At 37.9% G+C, this 16,640-nt stretch overlaps 1 protein-coding gene across 1 annotated transcript in view; it reads right to left on the reverse strand.

Moving 5' to 3' along the window:
- Window positions 1–1,657: 1,657 nt before the first annotated feature.
- The window catches only part of RAP2A (RAP2A, member of RAS oncogene family), a 43,584-nt gene continuing 28,601 nt past the window's right edge, over window positions 1,658–16,640 (reverse strand). The window contains exon 2 of the mRNA XM_081307771.1: window positions 1,658–5,399. Within this exon, the coding sequence (XP_081163897.1) occupies window positions 5,162–5,399 (238 nt within the window). The 3' untranslated portion in view covers window positions 1,658–5,161. The remainder of the gene's footprint in view (window positions 5,400–16,640) is intronic.

The raw sequence follows: 16,640 nt of genomic DNA on the forward strand, positions 1-16,640 counted from the left end.
TCCCTTTTTTTCTGTGAGCTTTTCACTAATACTGTCTTAAATTTTTAAGGCTAAAAAAATAATAAAATTTGTTCATTATACGATCATCAATGTAGAACATAATTTTTGATAAGTTTTTGAAATGAGAGGGTCTTGTAAGAAAATCCCCATCAACCAGACCAAGAATTATTGCTTCAATTCCTTTTCCTAATCCACTGATGCCGAATAGTCTCTTTGTATTTAATCTTTCATGGCAGACTGACCTCTACCATTTCCTCTGCTGAAGAGGTCTGGAGAAGTCCTTAGACAGTAAAATGGAGACTATTTAGTCTAAAAAAAACATAGAAAGAAGTAATACATCACTATACCTTGAAGAGAGGCAAGTCTTTTGAAACAATACTTCACATGTGTGCAGGTGAGAACAAAAACCCTTCAGCTAATACTAAAAATACTCTGTATCATTAGTATTTACATGGCAATAGAGCTATCTTAAATTAAGAAATGAGGTCAAGAGCCTTTCAAGTGCTTCTGTGACAATATCTTTTGCTTCACAGGTCCTAGAGGTTAGCTGGGTTCCTAACAGGGTGACACTTCATTCTGTCAGCTATTTAGATTTTCATTCATGGAACTCTAACAAACTATAAATGTAAAACTTGAGAGAATTTCAAAATATTATTTTTCAGGCTGAGCACAGAGGCACATGCCTGTGATCCCAGGCAACTAAGAACCTGTCTCAATATAAAATGAAAAGGGTTGGGGATGTAGTTCAGTGGTAAAGTACCACTGGGTTCAATCTCTAGTATTGAAAACAAAACAAAATACTATTTTTCAGCTTTAAAGACATTTTCTCAATTGAAATTATAATTAGATAAGTTTAAAACATTATTCCTTGATAGTTATAAATAGTTTATGAAAACTTCAAATGAGATTATGAAGCTAACCAGCAGATATTAACTACTAAAATAGAGGCACATTTTCTTTTAAATATCTGAGATTCTGTCTACAGTGCCTCTGTTATATTCATTCAGATTATTCTTATATTCTAAAACAATGAAGCTTCTCAACTGGTGGAATGTTGCCAGGGCATTTGACAGAGTCTGAAGGCAACATAACCAAAAGGCATCATTTAAATTGGCTGAGGGAATGAATGGGAGCCTTATCGCAGCAGCTGAAAGCCGCATACAATTAACATCTGTCAACTTTCACAGGGCCCCAGATAGAACAGGCTGCCTACAGCCCTGCAGAGCCAGCAGCCCCAGCCTCTGGCCCTGCAGACCCACATGGCCTGTTACAGCCTCTGGTTGTCACTAGAACACTGAAACATTTTGGTGATGTAAGCAGGATCATAAACCAACTGCTAATTAATGTTAATTATCTAGAAAAATTCTGTTAACTTTAGCATCAGGCAATCATAAAAAAATCACTTATAAAGATACATTTATATTCATTCAAAATGACTCATCTAAAAATTTTCCTCCTGTTACTTTTATTTTTCAAGGTTATGGAAATGGCCAACCATTATTTGATGAATTCTCAACTTAATTCAGCTTAAATATTTCCTTAGGAAGAGTACTAAATTCATTACATGACAAATTTGTAGTTGTTTCTGTATGAAATAAATAATTTCACTCATGAGCATGTTCAAAACAAAAAACAAAACCAAGAGTTTCATTAAATAAATTTATTTGTTAAAATAATTTAACTCCAAATACAACTGTTGAATTTGCATTGAGTTATAACTACAATTCGTGTTTTAATTGAAATGTCAAGGTTTAACAACTGACATTGTTACAAAACAATAAACTGTTGTTCAATTTTAAATGGTCAGTTGTATTAGAGTTGAACAATTAACTGTGAACTATATCTCTGGGAAACCCCAAATCAATAATGACAAGTCTGTTTTCAAAACCTACTGCAGTCATTCTTGAAACCCTGATCAAGATTTAATAGATGCACAATGACAAGTTAAAAAAAGAACAAAGAAAAAGACCCCCATAGTCTTTAACATCTGATTGGCTAAAGAGACAATTAAAGCTTAACCAGCGCTAACACAGGACTATTGATAAGAATAAAATCCAAAAAATAAAAAATAAAAACCCAACAGCAACAAACAAAACAAAACACTTTCACATTCAGATACTGACAACATTCACACTGGAAAATCCACCCTTTAAAACAAACACCAGACATCCTTAGGCAACATTCTTTTATACCGAAAAGCAAATATCAGTAGTTTTACCACAGAAAAAATGATGGCAACTGCAAAAGTTCAGTCCTAATCTACAAACCGAAGGGGAAAATCATCAAAGCACCTTTCAATAGTTTAAGGGAAGATTTTATGTAATACTTCTGATCAGATGCTGGCTTGTTTTGTGTAAGGTGAACAAAATGAAAGGCATCAGTTACCATCACTATCACAGCTTAAAGGAACCCAAAAGTTGCAACATTAAAAGAAAAAGAACTTAAAAAAATGCTGCCTTTGAATCAAAGTCAAAAACAAAAGAAAACCTTATCACAAGAGCTAAAGAAAAAGTGGGTCTTTGGATCAAACCATAATATTTTTAAGGCATGTTAGAAAAACTTCCACTTAAGTAGTTGCTAGTCTGATCAGGGCATAAAATAAATAGTGACCCACAGTCACCAACTCTCCTCTGTAGCCACTATTTTTTTCATGTGCCAACAAGTGTAATCTTTCTGTTCTTGAGCTTTTTATTCCCATCTCAGCAAACACATTCATTCAGGCCGAGCTGGATTCCTGCCAGAGGAAGGCTGACAGGGTAGAGGAGGGGCTCCCGCTCAGGGACCACTTATGCTCTGTCACTCCCACAGAGGGCTGCGTGGCGGGCGACACTGGTCAGGGAGCCGAATCAGCTTTTAGTAACATCCTTATGGTAAAAGTCCACCTGGTCTGACAAACCCTTCTCAGGAAGCCCCAAATTTTCACCTTTTCCACCTAACATGTTGCCAGACCTCTCATTTTCTCAACCTATTTTTCACATCTGCATAGCAATCCATGATAGAAAAACGTGGAATCTGTACAGCTGATTCTAATATGTAGTCTTAGTTATCATAAATTGCTATGAATTATGAAATTCTAAGAAAATAATCATTACTAGAAGTTAGAGGCTTCTAAACTCAACCAATTCATTAATAAATATTTCTACTTCAGTAGATAAACCATCTTTGTTGAATCTTTGATTTCTCTATGTGTTTGAGTTAAATCAATTTTTACACAGTGAAATCTGTTTCAAGAAAATTGGTTAAAACTTTTTGCCCTATAAACAAGGTGCTTCATAATCGAAGGTTATAAAAAATTATACTGAAGAATGTAAATATTCACAATTCAAAGATTTCTCTAACAACCAAGGCCTGGTTTCACCCACATTATTTCTTCAGTTTTCTTCTCTATGAAAAATACTATCAACCTTTATTTCTATCTGTAAGCCTAATGCCAGTTACTAAACACTCGGGGGCTACCCACGATTTCAATGATGTATAAAAGATACTTAAATAATTTCAAAGGAAAAAATGTTCTCAATACACTATATTCTGCAGTATAGATTCTCAGTATAGGCAATTATCTCCGACTTGTGCCAAATTCTTAGGAACGATAAACACACATGCACACACAAACACACACTCTTCCCTCAGTTACACACATAAGACCAGAGGTTACTTGCACAAGACTGAAACCAAGAAAATGTGGGGTGGTAGGTATATTGCAGGCTCAGTGATATTGCAGTTCTGAAGGCCAAATTTATCTCCAGAGGGCGGGCTCGAGATAATCTCTTCAGCATTTCTAACTCTGAAGTGAGGTGAAAACCCTTCTACACTTGATTGTAAAACTTCGGAATAGGTTTTTCCTGTGCCATTACTCATGCAAATGATAAATACTTCACGGCTATGAAAACCAAAAATTCAGAGCTTGAGCACCTTTTCAAAACAAAATATTCACTCTAGCTTTATTTGCCACTTCAGTAATCAGGGCAAAATTGTTATAAGAAAACCTTTATAGAATTCTCCAGGCAAATTAAAGATAAAAGGCTTTTTGTCCCTAACCTTCCACTCTATAATTTATGTTCTACTTTTAAGCCCAAATTATTTCACATGGTTATTCAATTTTTTAAATGCCTGCAATAAAGCTCTGCTACAGCAAACTGGATTTCCAGAGCAGGTTAGCCAAGGTCACGTCATAACCAGAGCCCTTAAAGGCAAGGAGGAATTGGCTGCTTTAATGAACGTAAAAATGCCAGATATCTGTGCTGTCCTGTGCGGTTTCTGCGAACGGGAACCTGTGGCTGCAACATGGCTTCAGTTTCCTCTCGTGGTGGTGCTAGTCATCTACTCAGTGCTGCTGTTAGTAAGGCTAGGCATCTCCCCCTCAGCTGCTTCCTTCTTGTTCAGTAAGGAAAGGCCAGCCCTGCTCAGGCAATGGAGGCTGGGCTGGGAGTTTTCACTTGGATCCAACCCTCCTGACGGCCTCCATTTCCGTGGCCAAGCAGGTGACTGAACGGATTCTAGAGCCAGGCTGGATTTCCACACAACCTTGTTCTGACTTTTGCTCTATCAAGGATTGATGCACGAGTTAGTTCCATGTCACAAATTAGGAGAACATCTATAATTAAGCGTCAACTTTGAGAGACAGAAACGTGTCAGCTGAGCAAGGCTTCCCTGCGACGCTGTGGCAGGCCAGCTGTTCTCTCACTCGATGGAATTCACTGTTAGAGACTCCATCCCAATTCCTGAAATCAGTACTCTCGTAGGAAAATATTTCTCCTTTACTTATTTTTTTTAAAGAAGACAAAATATTTTAATTGTTAAGTGGTCATAGGAATTCTTCTGTTTTCTCCCTTATAATTATTTTAAATTTATACAACAGGTGCTTCCGTCAACTCAGCGACAATGCCGTCAACGTTTTCAAACGAGATCGCCCTGTAGATGGATGGGCTATGCCTTCAAGTTGCAGATGCACAAAGGAGACTGAGGACGATGGTGAAACTGTAGGTACTGAACCCAAATGTACTCAGAGACATCGGCTGACAGTCACTGCTCGTTTGTGAATAGAGCTGCAGTGCACTGGAGATTCACACTATGCATCCTGCCAACTCTGCGATGCAGTAGACGAAGTTTCTATCGCCTACAATACCGGGCAAATGCTGACCAGGACAGCCAGAGTTGGATGCTATTGTATGTTGCAGGCAGAACAGCACGGATCATCTTTGTCAGGCTGAGCAGCATAGTTCATCTGCCTCACGATTTCTGCAAAGAGTTCGTCCACCATTGTTTTACTCTTGGCAGAAGTCTCCATAAAGGGGCAGCCCCACTCTTCCGCGAGGGCTCGGCCTTCATTGGAGGACACTTCTCTCTCATTCTCCAGGTCCACTTTGTTCCCAACCAAGATGACTGGCACTTTCTCATACCTACAAACAAACAAATCACACATAACGTAGCAGTTAGCATGGAGTTACACAGGTAGAATGAATTTTCTCTTTCCCACCAAATTCCACCATGGTCTCTTCAGTTGCATGAAAAAGTATTTGCACTACTTGGCTTGACACCTACCTGAGGGCATTTTGAAGATGCTCTCAGAGTGGATCATAAAATGAGTTTTTCGAAATGATGTTTTTGATTAATCAATTAAACATCCTTTAAAAGTCAAGTTACCTTTCCAGATATAGTTGGGAAATCATTCTCAGAATCTCAGACTAACTCCTCTTAGATTAATCTGAAATATTTTCTGTTCTAAGAGATGCTTACTCAAAATTTCAGTGATCATGTAATAATTAGCTTTAGTGAGTAAACAAACAATTTATAATTGTCAACATTTTACTATATTCTGTAAGTATTCAAAACCAATAATGTTCTAAGAGTCCCTAAATAATAAACCAAAATAAATGGAAATCATTAAGATGAAAACCACCAAATATGACAATATCCCATCTCTTTATTAAAAGACTGTTACAGATTAGTTAATTGAAAGAGCTGCAGTGAAACAATTGAAAGAGAAACAATTATGGTTCTTTTTAGACTGATAAGTATTAAACATTTCAATCATTAGCCTTATTCAATGTTATTTATCTCTTTCCTTTTTAACTAGAGTGTCTCTGAGTAAATATGTTTGGAAAAAGTTAAATTGATAAAGCTGGTGATAAGAACAAAGAAAAGAGGCCCTAAATTATTTTGAGACATAAAGATGATTGTCTTTATAATGGCTGCTCCAGATGTCATAGTGTGGGAAATACCTGGTGCTGATCTGCACATTTACTGTGCGTCATCTAAAAAAATGCAGCTAATGTATTTTCATAAGACTGTTTTCACCTTAAAGGTCATTTCAAAAGGGTTTTCTGTGTGTGTGTGTGTGCTTTTTGTGATTTCTAGTATCAATGGGGGGGGCAGTGGGGGTGGGGCACGCACCCATGTGTGTTCCCCTAAGCAGAATGCATCTCTGATTTATAGGGGACCAGCAAAACTGCACACCAGTGACACCAAATGTGACCAGACACAGTTCATCAGTAAGAAGAGGAAACCACCACATAGTCAAGACTTTACTGAGGCAGGATTCGTCAGTTTTCATCATTCAGGAAACTGAACAATAGGCAGATAGTTACTATTTGCTATAGTACTTGAACAATTTTATCATCCTATCAAGATGGTTCTGTACTCACTCTAATTTGCTAAACCAAACTCAAAGAATCTCACTTTCTCTTTGGCACTAGATCAGACTAAGAATGGCCTCAACAAGAGGGCATACTGCAGGCAGTGTGCCATTTAGCAATTTAAAACAACAACAGCTTAAAAATGAGTGGGAATAACATCAAGGGTAAATCTTGAATTTGGATATGATCATTTTGTAGGAAATAGATCTGGACAACTCCAATTTCTATCAAAGGACTCTGAATTTATAGTCTATCAACTGTACCTTGTGATTTCTGGTCTTAGATCATGCTGAGAGCTCTGAACACATGACACAAGGACATTGAACATCTTCTAGGACTCTTACATATAAATGATTGTGTGGACCTCTTGGCCTCTAGAAGGACAATTGGCAGAGAGAATGAAGCTGCGCTACAGAGCACCACCCATCAGCTACTCTGCAAATAAGCCCTCTTGACTGACCTGTGCTGCAGAGAAGCTGGAGGAGCTCTGCTGCCAGCCCCGTCACAATGTCAGTTCTCATCTGTTTACTTGCAAAGATATAACTGCATGTCTTTCTCCTATGGAAGCTCACATGGCTCAGCATGCTTTACACGCTTTCCTCATCAGTGAAGTAACTGAAAACATTACTACAATTAAGGAAAATGTATTGGTTGAATTTAAGTTAAAAAATAATTTCAATTTCTGTTAATAATAATTAATAATAAAGAGGAAGGAGATATGATATTACTTTCCATTTTAGTTAAGAAACAAATACTTTAAGAAATACTTCTGGGTTGAAATGCAGTATTAGACCATGTTTTATACTGAAAGAGAAAATATTTCTTATACTCTTAGTTTAAATGCGCAGGATTCATTACAGTATGCAGATTGTCAAAACTTGCAAAAATATCAAATTATTAAGTTGTATGATACAACTTTAATATACAAACGTGTGTAAACACCAAGTTTTAAACCAAGATACAACTTGGTTAAACCAAGAATTTGAGTAACCTTTACCAGTAGTCTTATTCTCAAAAGGACCACCACAACATTGCAAACACAGGTCCACATAATAACATTTAATACTGTAGATGAAAACTCAGTCAGTATCAGAGAACCTGTCTATTCTATATACAACTTAGCTGTCAATGGTCTTTTCTAAAATCAAGATGCTAAAGACACTATAAAAATGCAGATTAATATCCTCAGAAGATTTTTAAAACCAAGTACAATCTTTAGGGGGAAAATTATGTAGATTTCAGAATACCAGATGGTGATAAATTTTGTCTCTCTTTCTGTTAACGTTAAAATTTGGGACAGCAGAAAATATTTTAAACTATGATTTGAAGGCTCTGCTCCCAGCCCTGCCAATAAGAGGTGGCAGGACTAAGCAAATCATTTCCTCCACTTATCTGTATTACATTTCTTCATCAGTGAAAAAGGAAGGAGAGTATCTGTTCCCACTTAACACACAAGGTTACTATGAAGGTCAAATGAGATGATGCTAAGAAATGAAGTACTAGACAAAAGCAGGGTGGTGTTTCTTTTTCTTTTCTTTTTTTTTCCCCCCAGGGGATGTTTCTTTACTCTCAAGAAATGATAAATGGCAAAGGGTTAAGAAGCCAGTGAAACTCATCAAAGGTGATAAAGTTCCTGAGGAGGAGCTAAGCAAGTCAGGGAACTGGAATGAGGTAAACTAGGCAAGAGAGATGGAGTTCAAAGCAATACCAAAGCACTGGCCGGTCCCTTCTCTCTCATACCTGTTGAGCCTCATGGTAATGAGGAAAAAGAGCAGAGAAACATTCTCAAAAAACTGGGGACTTAGGAAAGACAACACTGATACTTATGGGGAGGGAGCTCAGAAGTCTTCGGGTTGGCATGACAGATAAGGTCTGGTTGGGAAGTAAGATCTGGAAGAACCTGGATCCTCCCCAAGAAAGGGGGTGAGAAGAGGCAAAGCCACCTGCTGAAACAACAGAGGAAACTGGTGTTGCTGCAGCAACATGGTGTTTCCTTAAAACCCCCAAATAAGACCAGGACTTCAGTCTCAGAAGTGTCTCTAGCTAGCGCTGTGAATTTAGATTAACTTAATCTCTTGGTGCCTCAGTGTCTTATAGTCTAAAAGGAGCTAGACTAGATCCTTTCCAAGATGGGCTGAAACTCTGCGGTTAAAAATCACTACAGACGTGGGGGCCACACCTACAATCAACACCTATCATTTACCAGCTTAATGGCTGAGGGCTGGGTCCTGTTCTAAGAACAACATCCAACAGGCTCATCTTTAGAAGAGATAAGTGCACAGGAGCGAAGCCAAAATGTAGGGGACCCTCCTGAGCTCTTGTGGGGCCAAAGCGTTTTCGATTCTACCAGTAAAGCAGCTGCTGCCAGGGCACTCCGACTCACAGGCAGGAGTCAGAGATGCACCAGCACCTGAGCCGGCATGCTTCCCTGACAAGGTCGCTCTAACACAATTATGGGAGATGTTTATAATTAAGTGAATACCAAAGGCCACACTGAAAACTGACTGATGTGACATACCTAACTGGCGGTACACACTCAATGAATCATACACTTATTCTTCTATTTAACACATACCTATTTGCTAAAAGCCTACTATGTGCTAGTACCATTGTCCCCACTTATAACATGTCACACTGATTATAGTCTAGCAGAGGACACAGACACCAACAATAAACGTAAGTAAATTACAGGTTTACTAAAAGGTAAAAGGAAAAAGAAAACAGAAATGCAGATCAGGGAGCATGCTGGGGGCACAGGCCCCACTGGGAATGTGGCATGTGAGCTAGGAAATGAAGGGTGTGAGAAGCAGGGACCAGGGAGAACACTGCAAGTGGGCTGTGGCTCAGACTCTGTGGAGCTGGTGCTCATGCCTGGTGATTCAAGGAAGGGCAAACCATTCTGTGAGATGATGTGAAGAGCCCCTCACAACTCCTGCAGGGCTCCTGTGGTGTAGGAAACATGTTCAGGATGGAGGATCTGGGCACCAAAAGTGGCCTCAGAAGACAAATATGACATCGAGGGCAGGGCCTGCTCTTATTATTTAGGAAGACTGGGCACTTAGCAGCGATGGCAGTTCTTTGCACTTCATGTTCTATTTTCATTAACGAGTTTGTGGGCTGTTTTTATTTCCCTTCTCTTTCTAAACTTTCTGGCAATGAAACCGAAAATGTAAAATTCCCAAACTACTCAAATCAATGTCTTATCGATAACCTGGTTGTGAGCAGGATCCATCTTGCCTGCATCTTGAGCATTAGCAGGTGTCTCAACAATGGCATATTGTCCTTGGTGGTGCCCTCAAGAGCAAGACCAGGGTCAGACAGTGGCTGTCCAAATCACGAACAAATAATTCTGTTCATGGTCTATGGACAAACATTTGTTTTATTGACATGAATCTCTATACTGTTTATTGTATTCATGAGCATGAATAAATAAAAACAGTTCTTTTAATGGGTGCTTAACCGGTTGAATGAAACCCCACTTAGTTGTAGAACTGATGGTCCTCTCCGTGCACAGCTTTGTAAATATCAATACCTCAAAAGCATCTGATGTGTCATCAATGGACTTGATTTTCTCCATCTCATTCCTGTCCTGATGTGTGTGTGCATATGTATACTGGTGGTATCTAAACCTGGCTGATCATCAAAACAACCTAAAATTGAAGAATAATACTGATTCCTGGGCCCCACTCTGGAGTTACTAAATCTGAAGGATCAAGAAATATAATACACACACGCTCTGAAGACTGATTCTGAGCTTCAGAAAGTTTAGGAATCACTGGTCGCATCTATGACCTTGTGACCTCAAACATTGCATGTGTAAAGCTTATGGCTTTAAATTGTGGCAACTGCAGAATGGATTCCTCCTTCCCTTCATTCATTCACCAGTGATCAACTGTAGTCAGATGTCACCACTATCAGCTCTTTCCGCTCTCCCTTTAAAGGCACGAGACATGTTAAAAGGCTGAGGCAGAAAGCCAGCCTCAGCGAGGTGCTAAGCAACTCAGTGAGACCCTGTCTCTAAATAAAATTTAAAAAGGGCTGGGGAATCTAATCATAGAATTTGGAGGGAAATGGATGGCATTAGAGCAGATTATGCTAAGTGAAGCTAGCCAATCCTTAAAAAACAAATGTCAAATGTCTTCTTTGATATAAGGGGAGTAACCAAGGACAGGGTAGAGACGAAGAGCTGGAGAAGAAGAATAACATTAAACAGGGATGATAGGCGGGAGGGAAAGTGAGAGTTAAGGGAAATTGCATGGAATTGGAAGGTGAGCCTCAGGGTTATACACAATTACATATAAGAGGAAAGGAGGAGTAGGAGAAAAATTATATAAGTGGAAGAAACGATTTATAGTAGAGGGGATGGAGAGAGAGAAGGGGAGGGGAGGGGAGGGGAGGGGTGAGGGGACAGTGGAGAATGGGATAGACGGCAGAATACATCAGTCACTAGAAAGGCAATTTGTAAATCAATGGAAGTGTAACTGATGTGACACAGCAATCTGTATACGGGGTAAAAATGGGAGTTCATAACCCACTTGAATCGATCTGTGAAATATGGTATATTAAGAACTATGTAATGTTTTGAACAACCAACAATAAAATAAAAAAAAAAAAGGGCTGGGGATGAGGCTCAGTGCTTAAGTGCCCCTGGGTTCAATCCCGGTTACCAAAAAATGAAACAAAACAAAAAAAGAATGCCATCCTTCATGAGAATTGTGTCCTACTACTGTATTCTTCGTCATATGCAGGCTGAAGTACAATTCTCTTTGAATTGAGAAATGAGAATCAGAAAGGCTTTTCCAAGTCCCCTTGTTCAACTTTCCACCCAGTGTTAAAATCTCAGACTAGGAGAAAAGTCAACACACCTGATGCTTCAATCACTTTCATGACACCCTTGCCTAAAGGCAACCTGCTTTGTCCTTTCTTCCAGTTTTGTTAAATGTTAGTAATAAAAGTCAGAGTTTAACTTTGCCCCTGAGTAAGGAGACGTGGTCTGTGACACCCTGTCCCTGCTCATGCGTCCTAGTTCTTTTGCCCTCTAGTAGAAAACTTTTCTTTTTTTTGTGCAAGATTTAAAAAAAAATAAATAAAAATAAGAATGGTTGGAGAAGAGCCACCTGCATGGTCAGGTTTGGCCTAGACCACAGTTGAAACCTTTTCTTTACCCCAAAATAAAAACAGGTTTTCTTCTTTCTTTTCTCTGCACAAATTAAACAACATTATCATGATTAAAAAAAATCCTAGCAATATTTACATAGGAAAACAATCTCAGTTTCACTTTTGTGAGAATGATTGCTATAAATTTTTTGTTGTATATCCTTTCAGACTATTTTCCTACACACATCTATATAAATGCAGATATGCATTTTATAAAAAAATATATTGCAATTACTTTGATAACTTCAATTTTTACTCAATATTATGGAGTTTTCCATTTCAATAAATGGCATATACTATCTTAATGGCTGAATAGTATTCCAATTTATAGAATCCATAACTGTACCATAATTTAGTTATTCTTTCCCTTTTAGTGTCATATAAAGCTTCTCTAACCACCTTTTGTCTAATATAAACGGCAATCTGATGAACTTACCTAAAAGTATGACTTCTGTCTCAAAGACATGTAAAATGTATGTGTATATATACATGTATGTGTGACTTCTGCATACTCTGTGAACCAGAAAAACCACATTTCTAGGTGAGTGCATCAAATTGTCCACACACACAGCTTCAGTGGACATCCAGAAATGTATACTACAACCAAGAGTGCTTAAGTTTTCAGAGCTGTTTCTCTGCCTTCAGGATTGATATTTTTCAATCTTCCCAGAAAGCATTATGGGAGATCTGAAGAGAGGACTGCTTCTGGCTAGCACTCGAATGCTCCTACCACAGCTTGCTAGCAGAAACATCAATACTCTTTTAAGAGTAGAAAACATGCATTAAATAAGGCTGGCCTCTTCCTCCAAACTTGTTTTGAAGTGACTACATACTCCACTGAAATAGGGCTGTTTGAGTAACTGAATAATGGAAAGAGTCTTTTGCTCTTTCTCTTATTCCAGAATGCATGCTGAAGAAGAACCAAGAGAAATTTGTAAATGTTATGTAAAAATTATGTACCAGGAGTAATGATACCAAGAAAATATTCAAAGATATTAGAGATATCACACCAGTGTAAAATAATCTGCTTTCATAGAAATTACTACAGTTGATATTGTACCAAAGCAGATTCCTACCAGTTTTATTGACATGGACCAACTGATGATAGAAATGCATCTCACAGGCACATTAAATGCTGCATTAAAAAGCCACTTGAGGTTTATGGCCAAAATGGCAGAAGTCCACAAAAGTCTTTATCTCTGGCTGATTTCAAATAAAAATTCAGAACAAAATACTAAAATCAAATAAAAAAGAAATCTGTTTTTCTGACAAATGAAACTGGGAAAGGGCTCCCTAAATTTCATAGGGTATTTTCCCCCTTCTCTTTCTCCTTCCCCTCCCCCCATTTTTGCCTAGAAGATGAACCCACTTGTGGGACCATATGGCAGTGCAGAAAGCTAAAACTCTGAAAGAAACACCACATTTTTGGCTAGAAGGGCAGGAAAATGAGCCTCTGCGGTCTGAAGCATGTGGGAGGAATCTAAGAGAGGACAGAGGTAGAGAAAGAGATTCTTAATTCTGTGTTAATCAACATGAGCTCAAATGATTTTTGTATGAGTGGGATAGACTAAAGGGAGTATAATAAAGGTTTTGAGGACTGAACCGAAATTTAAACCACTGCTTGAGTCTCAAATTAGCTCCAGAGTGGTGCATGCACAAGACACGACAGTGAAGGTTTTGAAAACAAGACTGACACTGGAACATTCTCCTGAAGGAGAGTTTGAGTTTGCACTCTGAACTGAAGTGTGTTGGTTATCTGCTAAAAAAACCAAAATTTTCCAGAAGACTGCCACAGGACCAAGAGTCTAAGCAACATAATACTAAAAATGTCTAATAGGATCTAAAATCACCAAACATACAAAGAACCAGGAAAACATCACTAATTCTCAAAGATAAAGACAATCAGTAGATGTGACATAACATAGAGGTTTATATCCTAGATCTTAAAGAAGCATCCTAATCCAAAAATATGAAATCCAAAATTCACTAACATTTGAAAATCTTTGGACAACAGTGGAGTATTTTTTATTTTGGGTTAGGAATGTTCAACCAGTAAAGCCTATGCAAATATTCCAAAACCAACAACAAAAACACCCTCTGAAATGTGAAATATTTCTGGTTCCCATCATTCAGATAAGGGACACTCAAATGGAATAACTATGTTCCTTGAGGGAAAGGCAAACACTCTTGAAAGGAACAGAAAGATAAGATGTTCTCAGTAGAAATTGTAAATAAGAACCAAATGACAATTTTAAAACTGAATATTATAGTATTTGAAATAAATCATTATTGGACGGGAAGAATGGGGTAGACAGAAAGAGCTGGTGAACTTAAAAAGAGAGAATAAAAATTATCCTCTTGAAAAATAGAGACAAAAGATTGAAAAATAGACAAAATGGACAGAACATCAGGAATCTGTGGGAAAATATAAAACATTTAACACGCATGCCATTGGAGACAATAGAAAGAAACAGACTGGTTCAGGAAAAAGAAAAAAAACAATGAAAAGAAATAATGTCTGGAAACTTTTCAAACTTAGTGAAAAGGATAATTTTACAAATTACTGAAGATCAGTGAGTCCCAAACAAGATTAATTAAAAGAAAACCACTGTGAGGCACAGCATAATCAAACTACTAAAACCAAAGATAAGATAAAATCTTGAAAGCTGCCAAAGAAAAGAAATGTATTGCTTATGAAAGAACAAACAAAATAATCAGAGTTCTTACCAGAAACCACAGATGCCAGAAGACAGTGGAACAATACCTTTAAAATACCAAAAGAATAAACAAAAACCTTATCAACAGAATATTGTATCAGTAAAAATAAGAACATTCTCAGATAAAGGAAAAATAAGAGAATTTATCACTAGCAAATCTGTTCTAAAATAAATGCTAAAGAAAGCTATTCAGGCTAAAAAAGTGATATCAAAGGAAAAATGAAATTTCTGAAAAAAAAATTAACATCATTCGGGAATGGTAAATACCTGGGTAAGTATAAATATTTTTCTCCTCTTAAGTTTCATTAAAATATACATAAATGCTTAAAACAAAAATGATAACATAGTCTTTTGGTGGGGGTTGATATAGGCAGATATATATGAAAACTACCATTCAGGGCTTTGGTCAAATTTTGTCTTTAAAATCATCCCTTATTCTCCGTACTTGGTTCATTTGTCTGAGCTTAGATATATATGAGATAATTCACACATATATATTCAAATACACACACATGCACACACACACACACACACACACACACACACACACACCTATCTTTTGTGGGGGCGGTATACTGGGCACTGAACCCAAGGGCACTTTACCACTGAGCTATATCCCTAGCCATTTTTTTTTTTTTTTGGTACTGGGGATTGAACCCAGGGGTGCTTTATCACTGAGCCACGTCCTCAGCCTTTTTTAAAAATATGTATTTCTATTTGTTGATGGGCTTTATTTTATCTGTTTATTTATATGCAGTGCTGAGACTTGAACCCGGTGCCTCATATATGCCTCATATATGCTGAGCCACAACTCTAGTCCAGAAATTATTATTATTATTTTTTGGTACTGCGGGTTGAACTCAGGGGTACTTCATCACTGAGCCACGTCCCTAGCCCTATTTTGTGTTTTATTTAGAGTCTCACTCAGTTGCTTAGCACCTTGTCATTGCTGAGTCTGGATCTGAACTCGCAATTCTTCTGTCTCAGCCTCTTGAGCCACTGGGATTACAGGTGTGCGCATGCGCACAGTGCCCAGCCCAGTCCTTTTTAATTTTTTATTTTGAGATAGAATCTTGCTAAATTGCTTAGGGCCTCGCTAAGTTTCTGAGGCTGGCTTTGAGCTTGCAATCCTCCTGCCTTAGTCTTCTAAGCTGCTGGGATCACAGGCATGCACTGCCATGCCCAGCTTATTCATATTTTAAGTTACAAATTTGGTGTTAACATGTTTTCATGAATTAATTTCCTAGTTCTCCATTAATCGACCAGGCAAATAATATAACTAAAGATGTGGTAGTCCTTACCAAGAAAATAATGATTAATATGTAGTAACATGGATAGACCAATATTTCATGAAGTGAGCAAAAATGATTTTTAAAGGAAGTAAATTCTAAGCAGAGACTTGAAGGTTGAGAGTTGAGTTAGCCACAGGAAAAAACTAGGGATGGAATATTTTAGACAAAAGGAAAAGCAAATGTAAAAGGAAAGGAAAGTGCTAGGTTTATTCAAGAAAGAAAAAGGAGAACAGCTGGGAGACAGCATAAAGAGGAAGGGAAAGAGAAACAGAAAGGATAATGGAAGAAAGAATGTGTGGTCTCACTGACTAAAGTAAGGCACAGATTCTGAGAACAGGAGAAAGCTACTGCAGGTCTTTAAGCACGGAAGATACATGGCATGTGTGACAAGAGGTCACTGCGGTTAATGAGAAAAAATGGATTTTAGATGCACAAGAGCAGAAGCAGTAAGACAGGCGATGATGCAGTGTTCTAGGTAAGGGATGATGGGGCCTGGAATTGGCATGATGACCAATGACTGTGGAAAGAAGTACAATACAATCCCGTGTCTCTCAGTGATGGGGACTTGTTCAGAGAAATGAGTTGCTGGTGGGTACAGCCATCTACTCACTGTGCTTTATGGTATACTCCATCCTCTATGTGGTTTATCACTGACCAAAACATTGTTATGGGATGTGTGACCACAGATTTTGGAGGCAGCACAAAGATATGATAACGGACTGGTTAAGGGATACAAAGTAGGGAATGGTTTAGACCACACACACACACACACACACACAGAATAAAAAATGATTCATAGGTAATTATCAATTTTACAAGTATAGCTTTATCTCAGGACT

Source organism: Spermophilus citellus (assembly GCF_964194105.1).
Source record: "Spermophilus citellus genome assembly, chromosome: 1".
Lineage (NCBI taxonomy): Eukaryota > Metazoa > Chordata > Mammalia > Rodentia > Sciuridae > Spermophilus > Spermophilus citellus.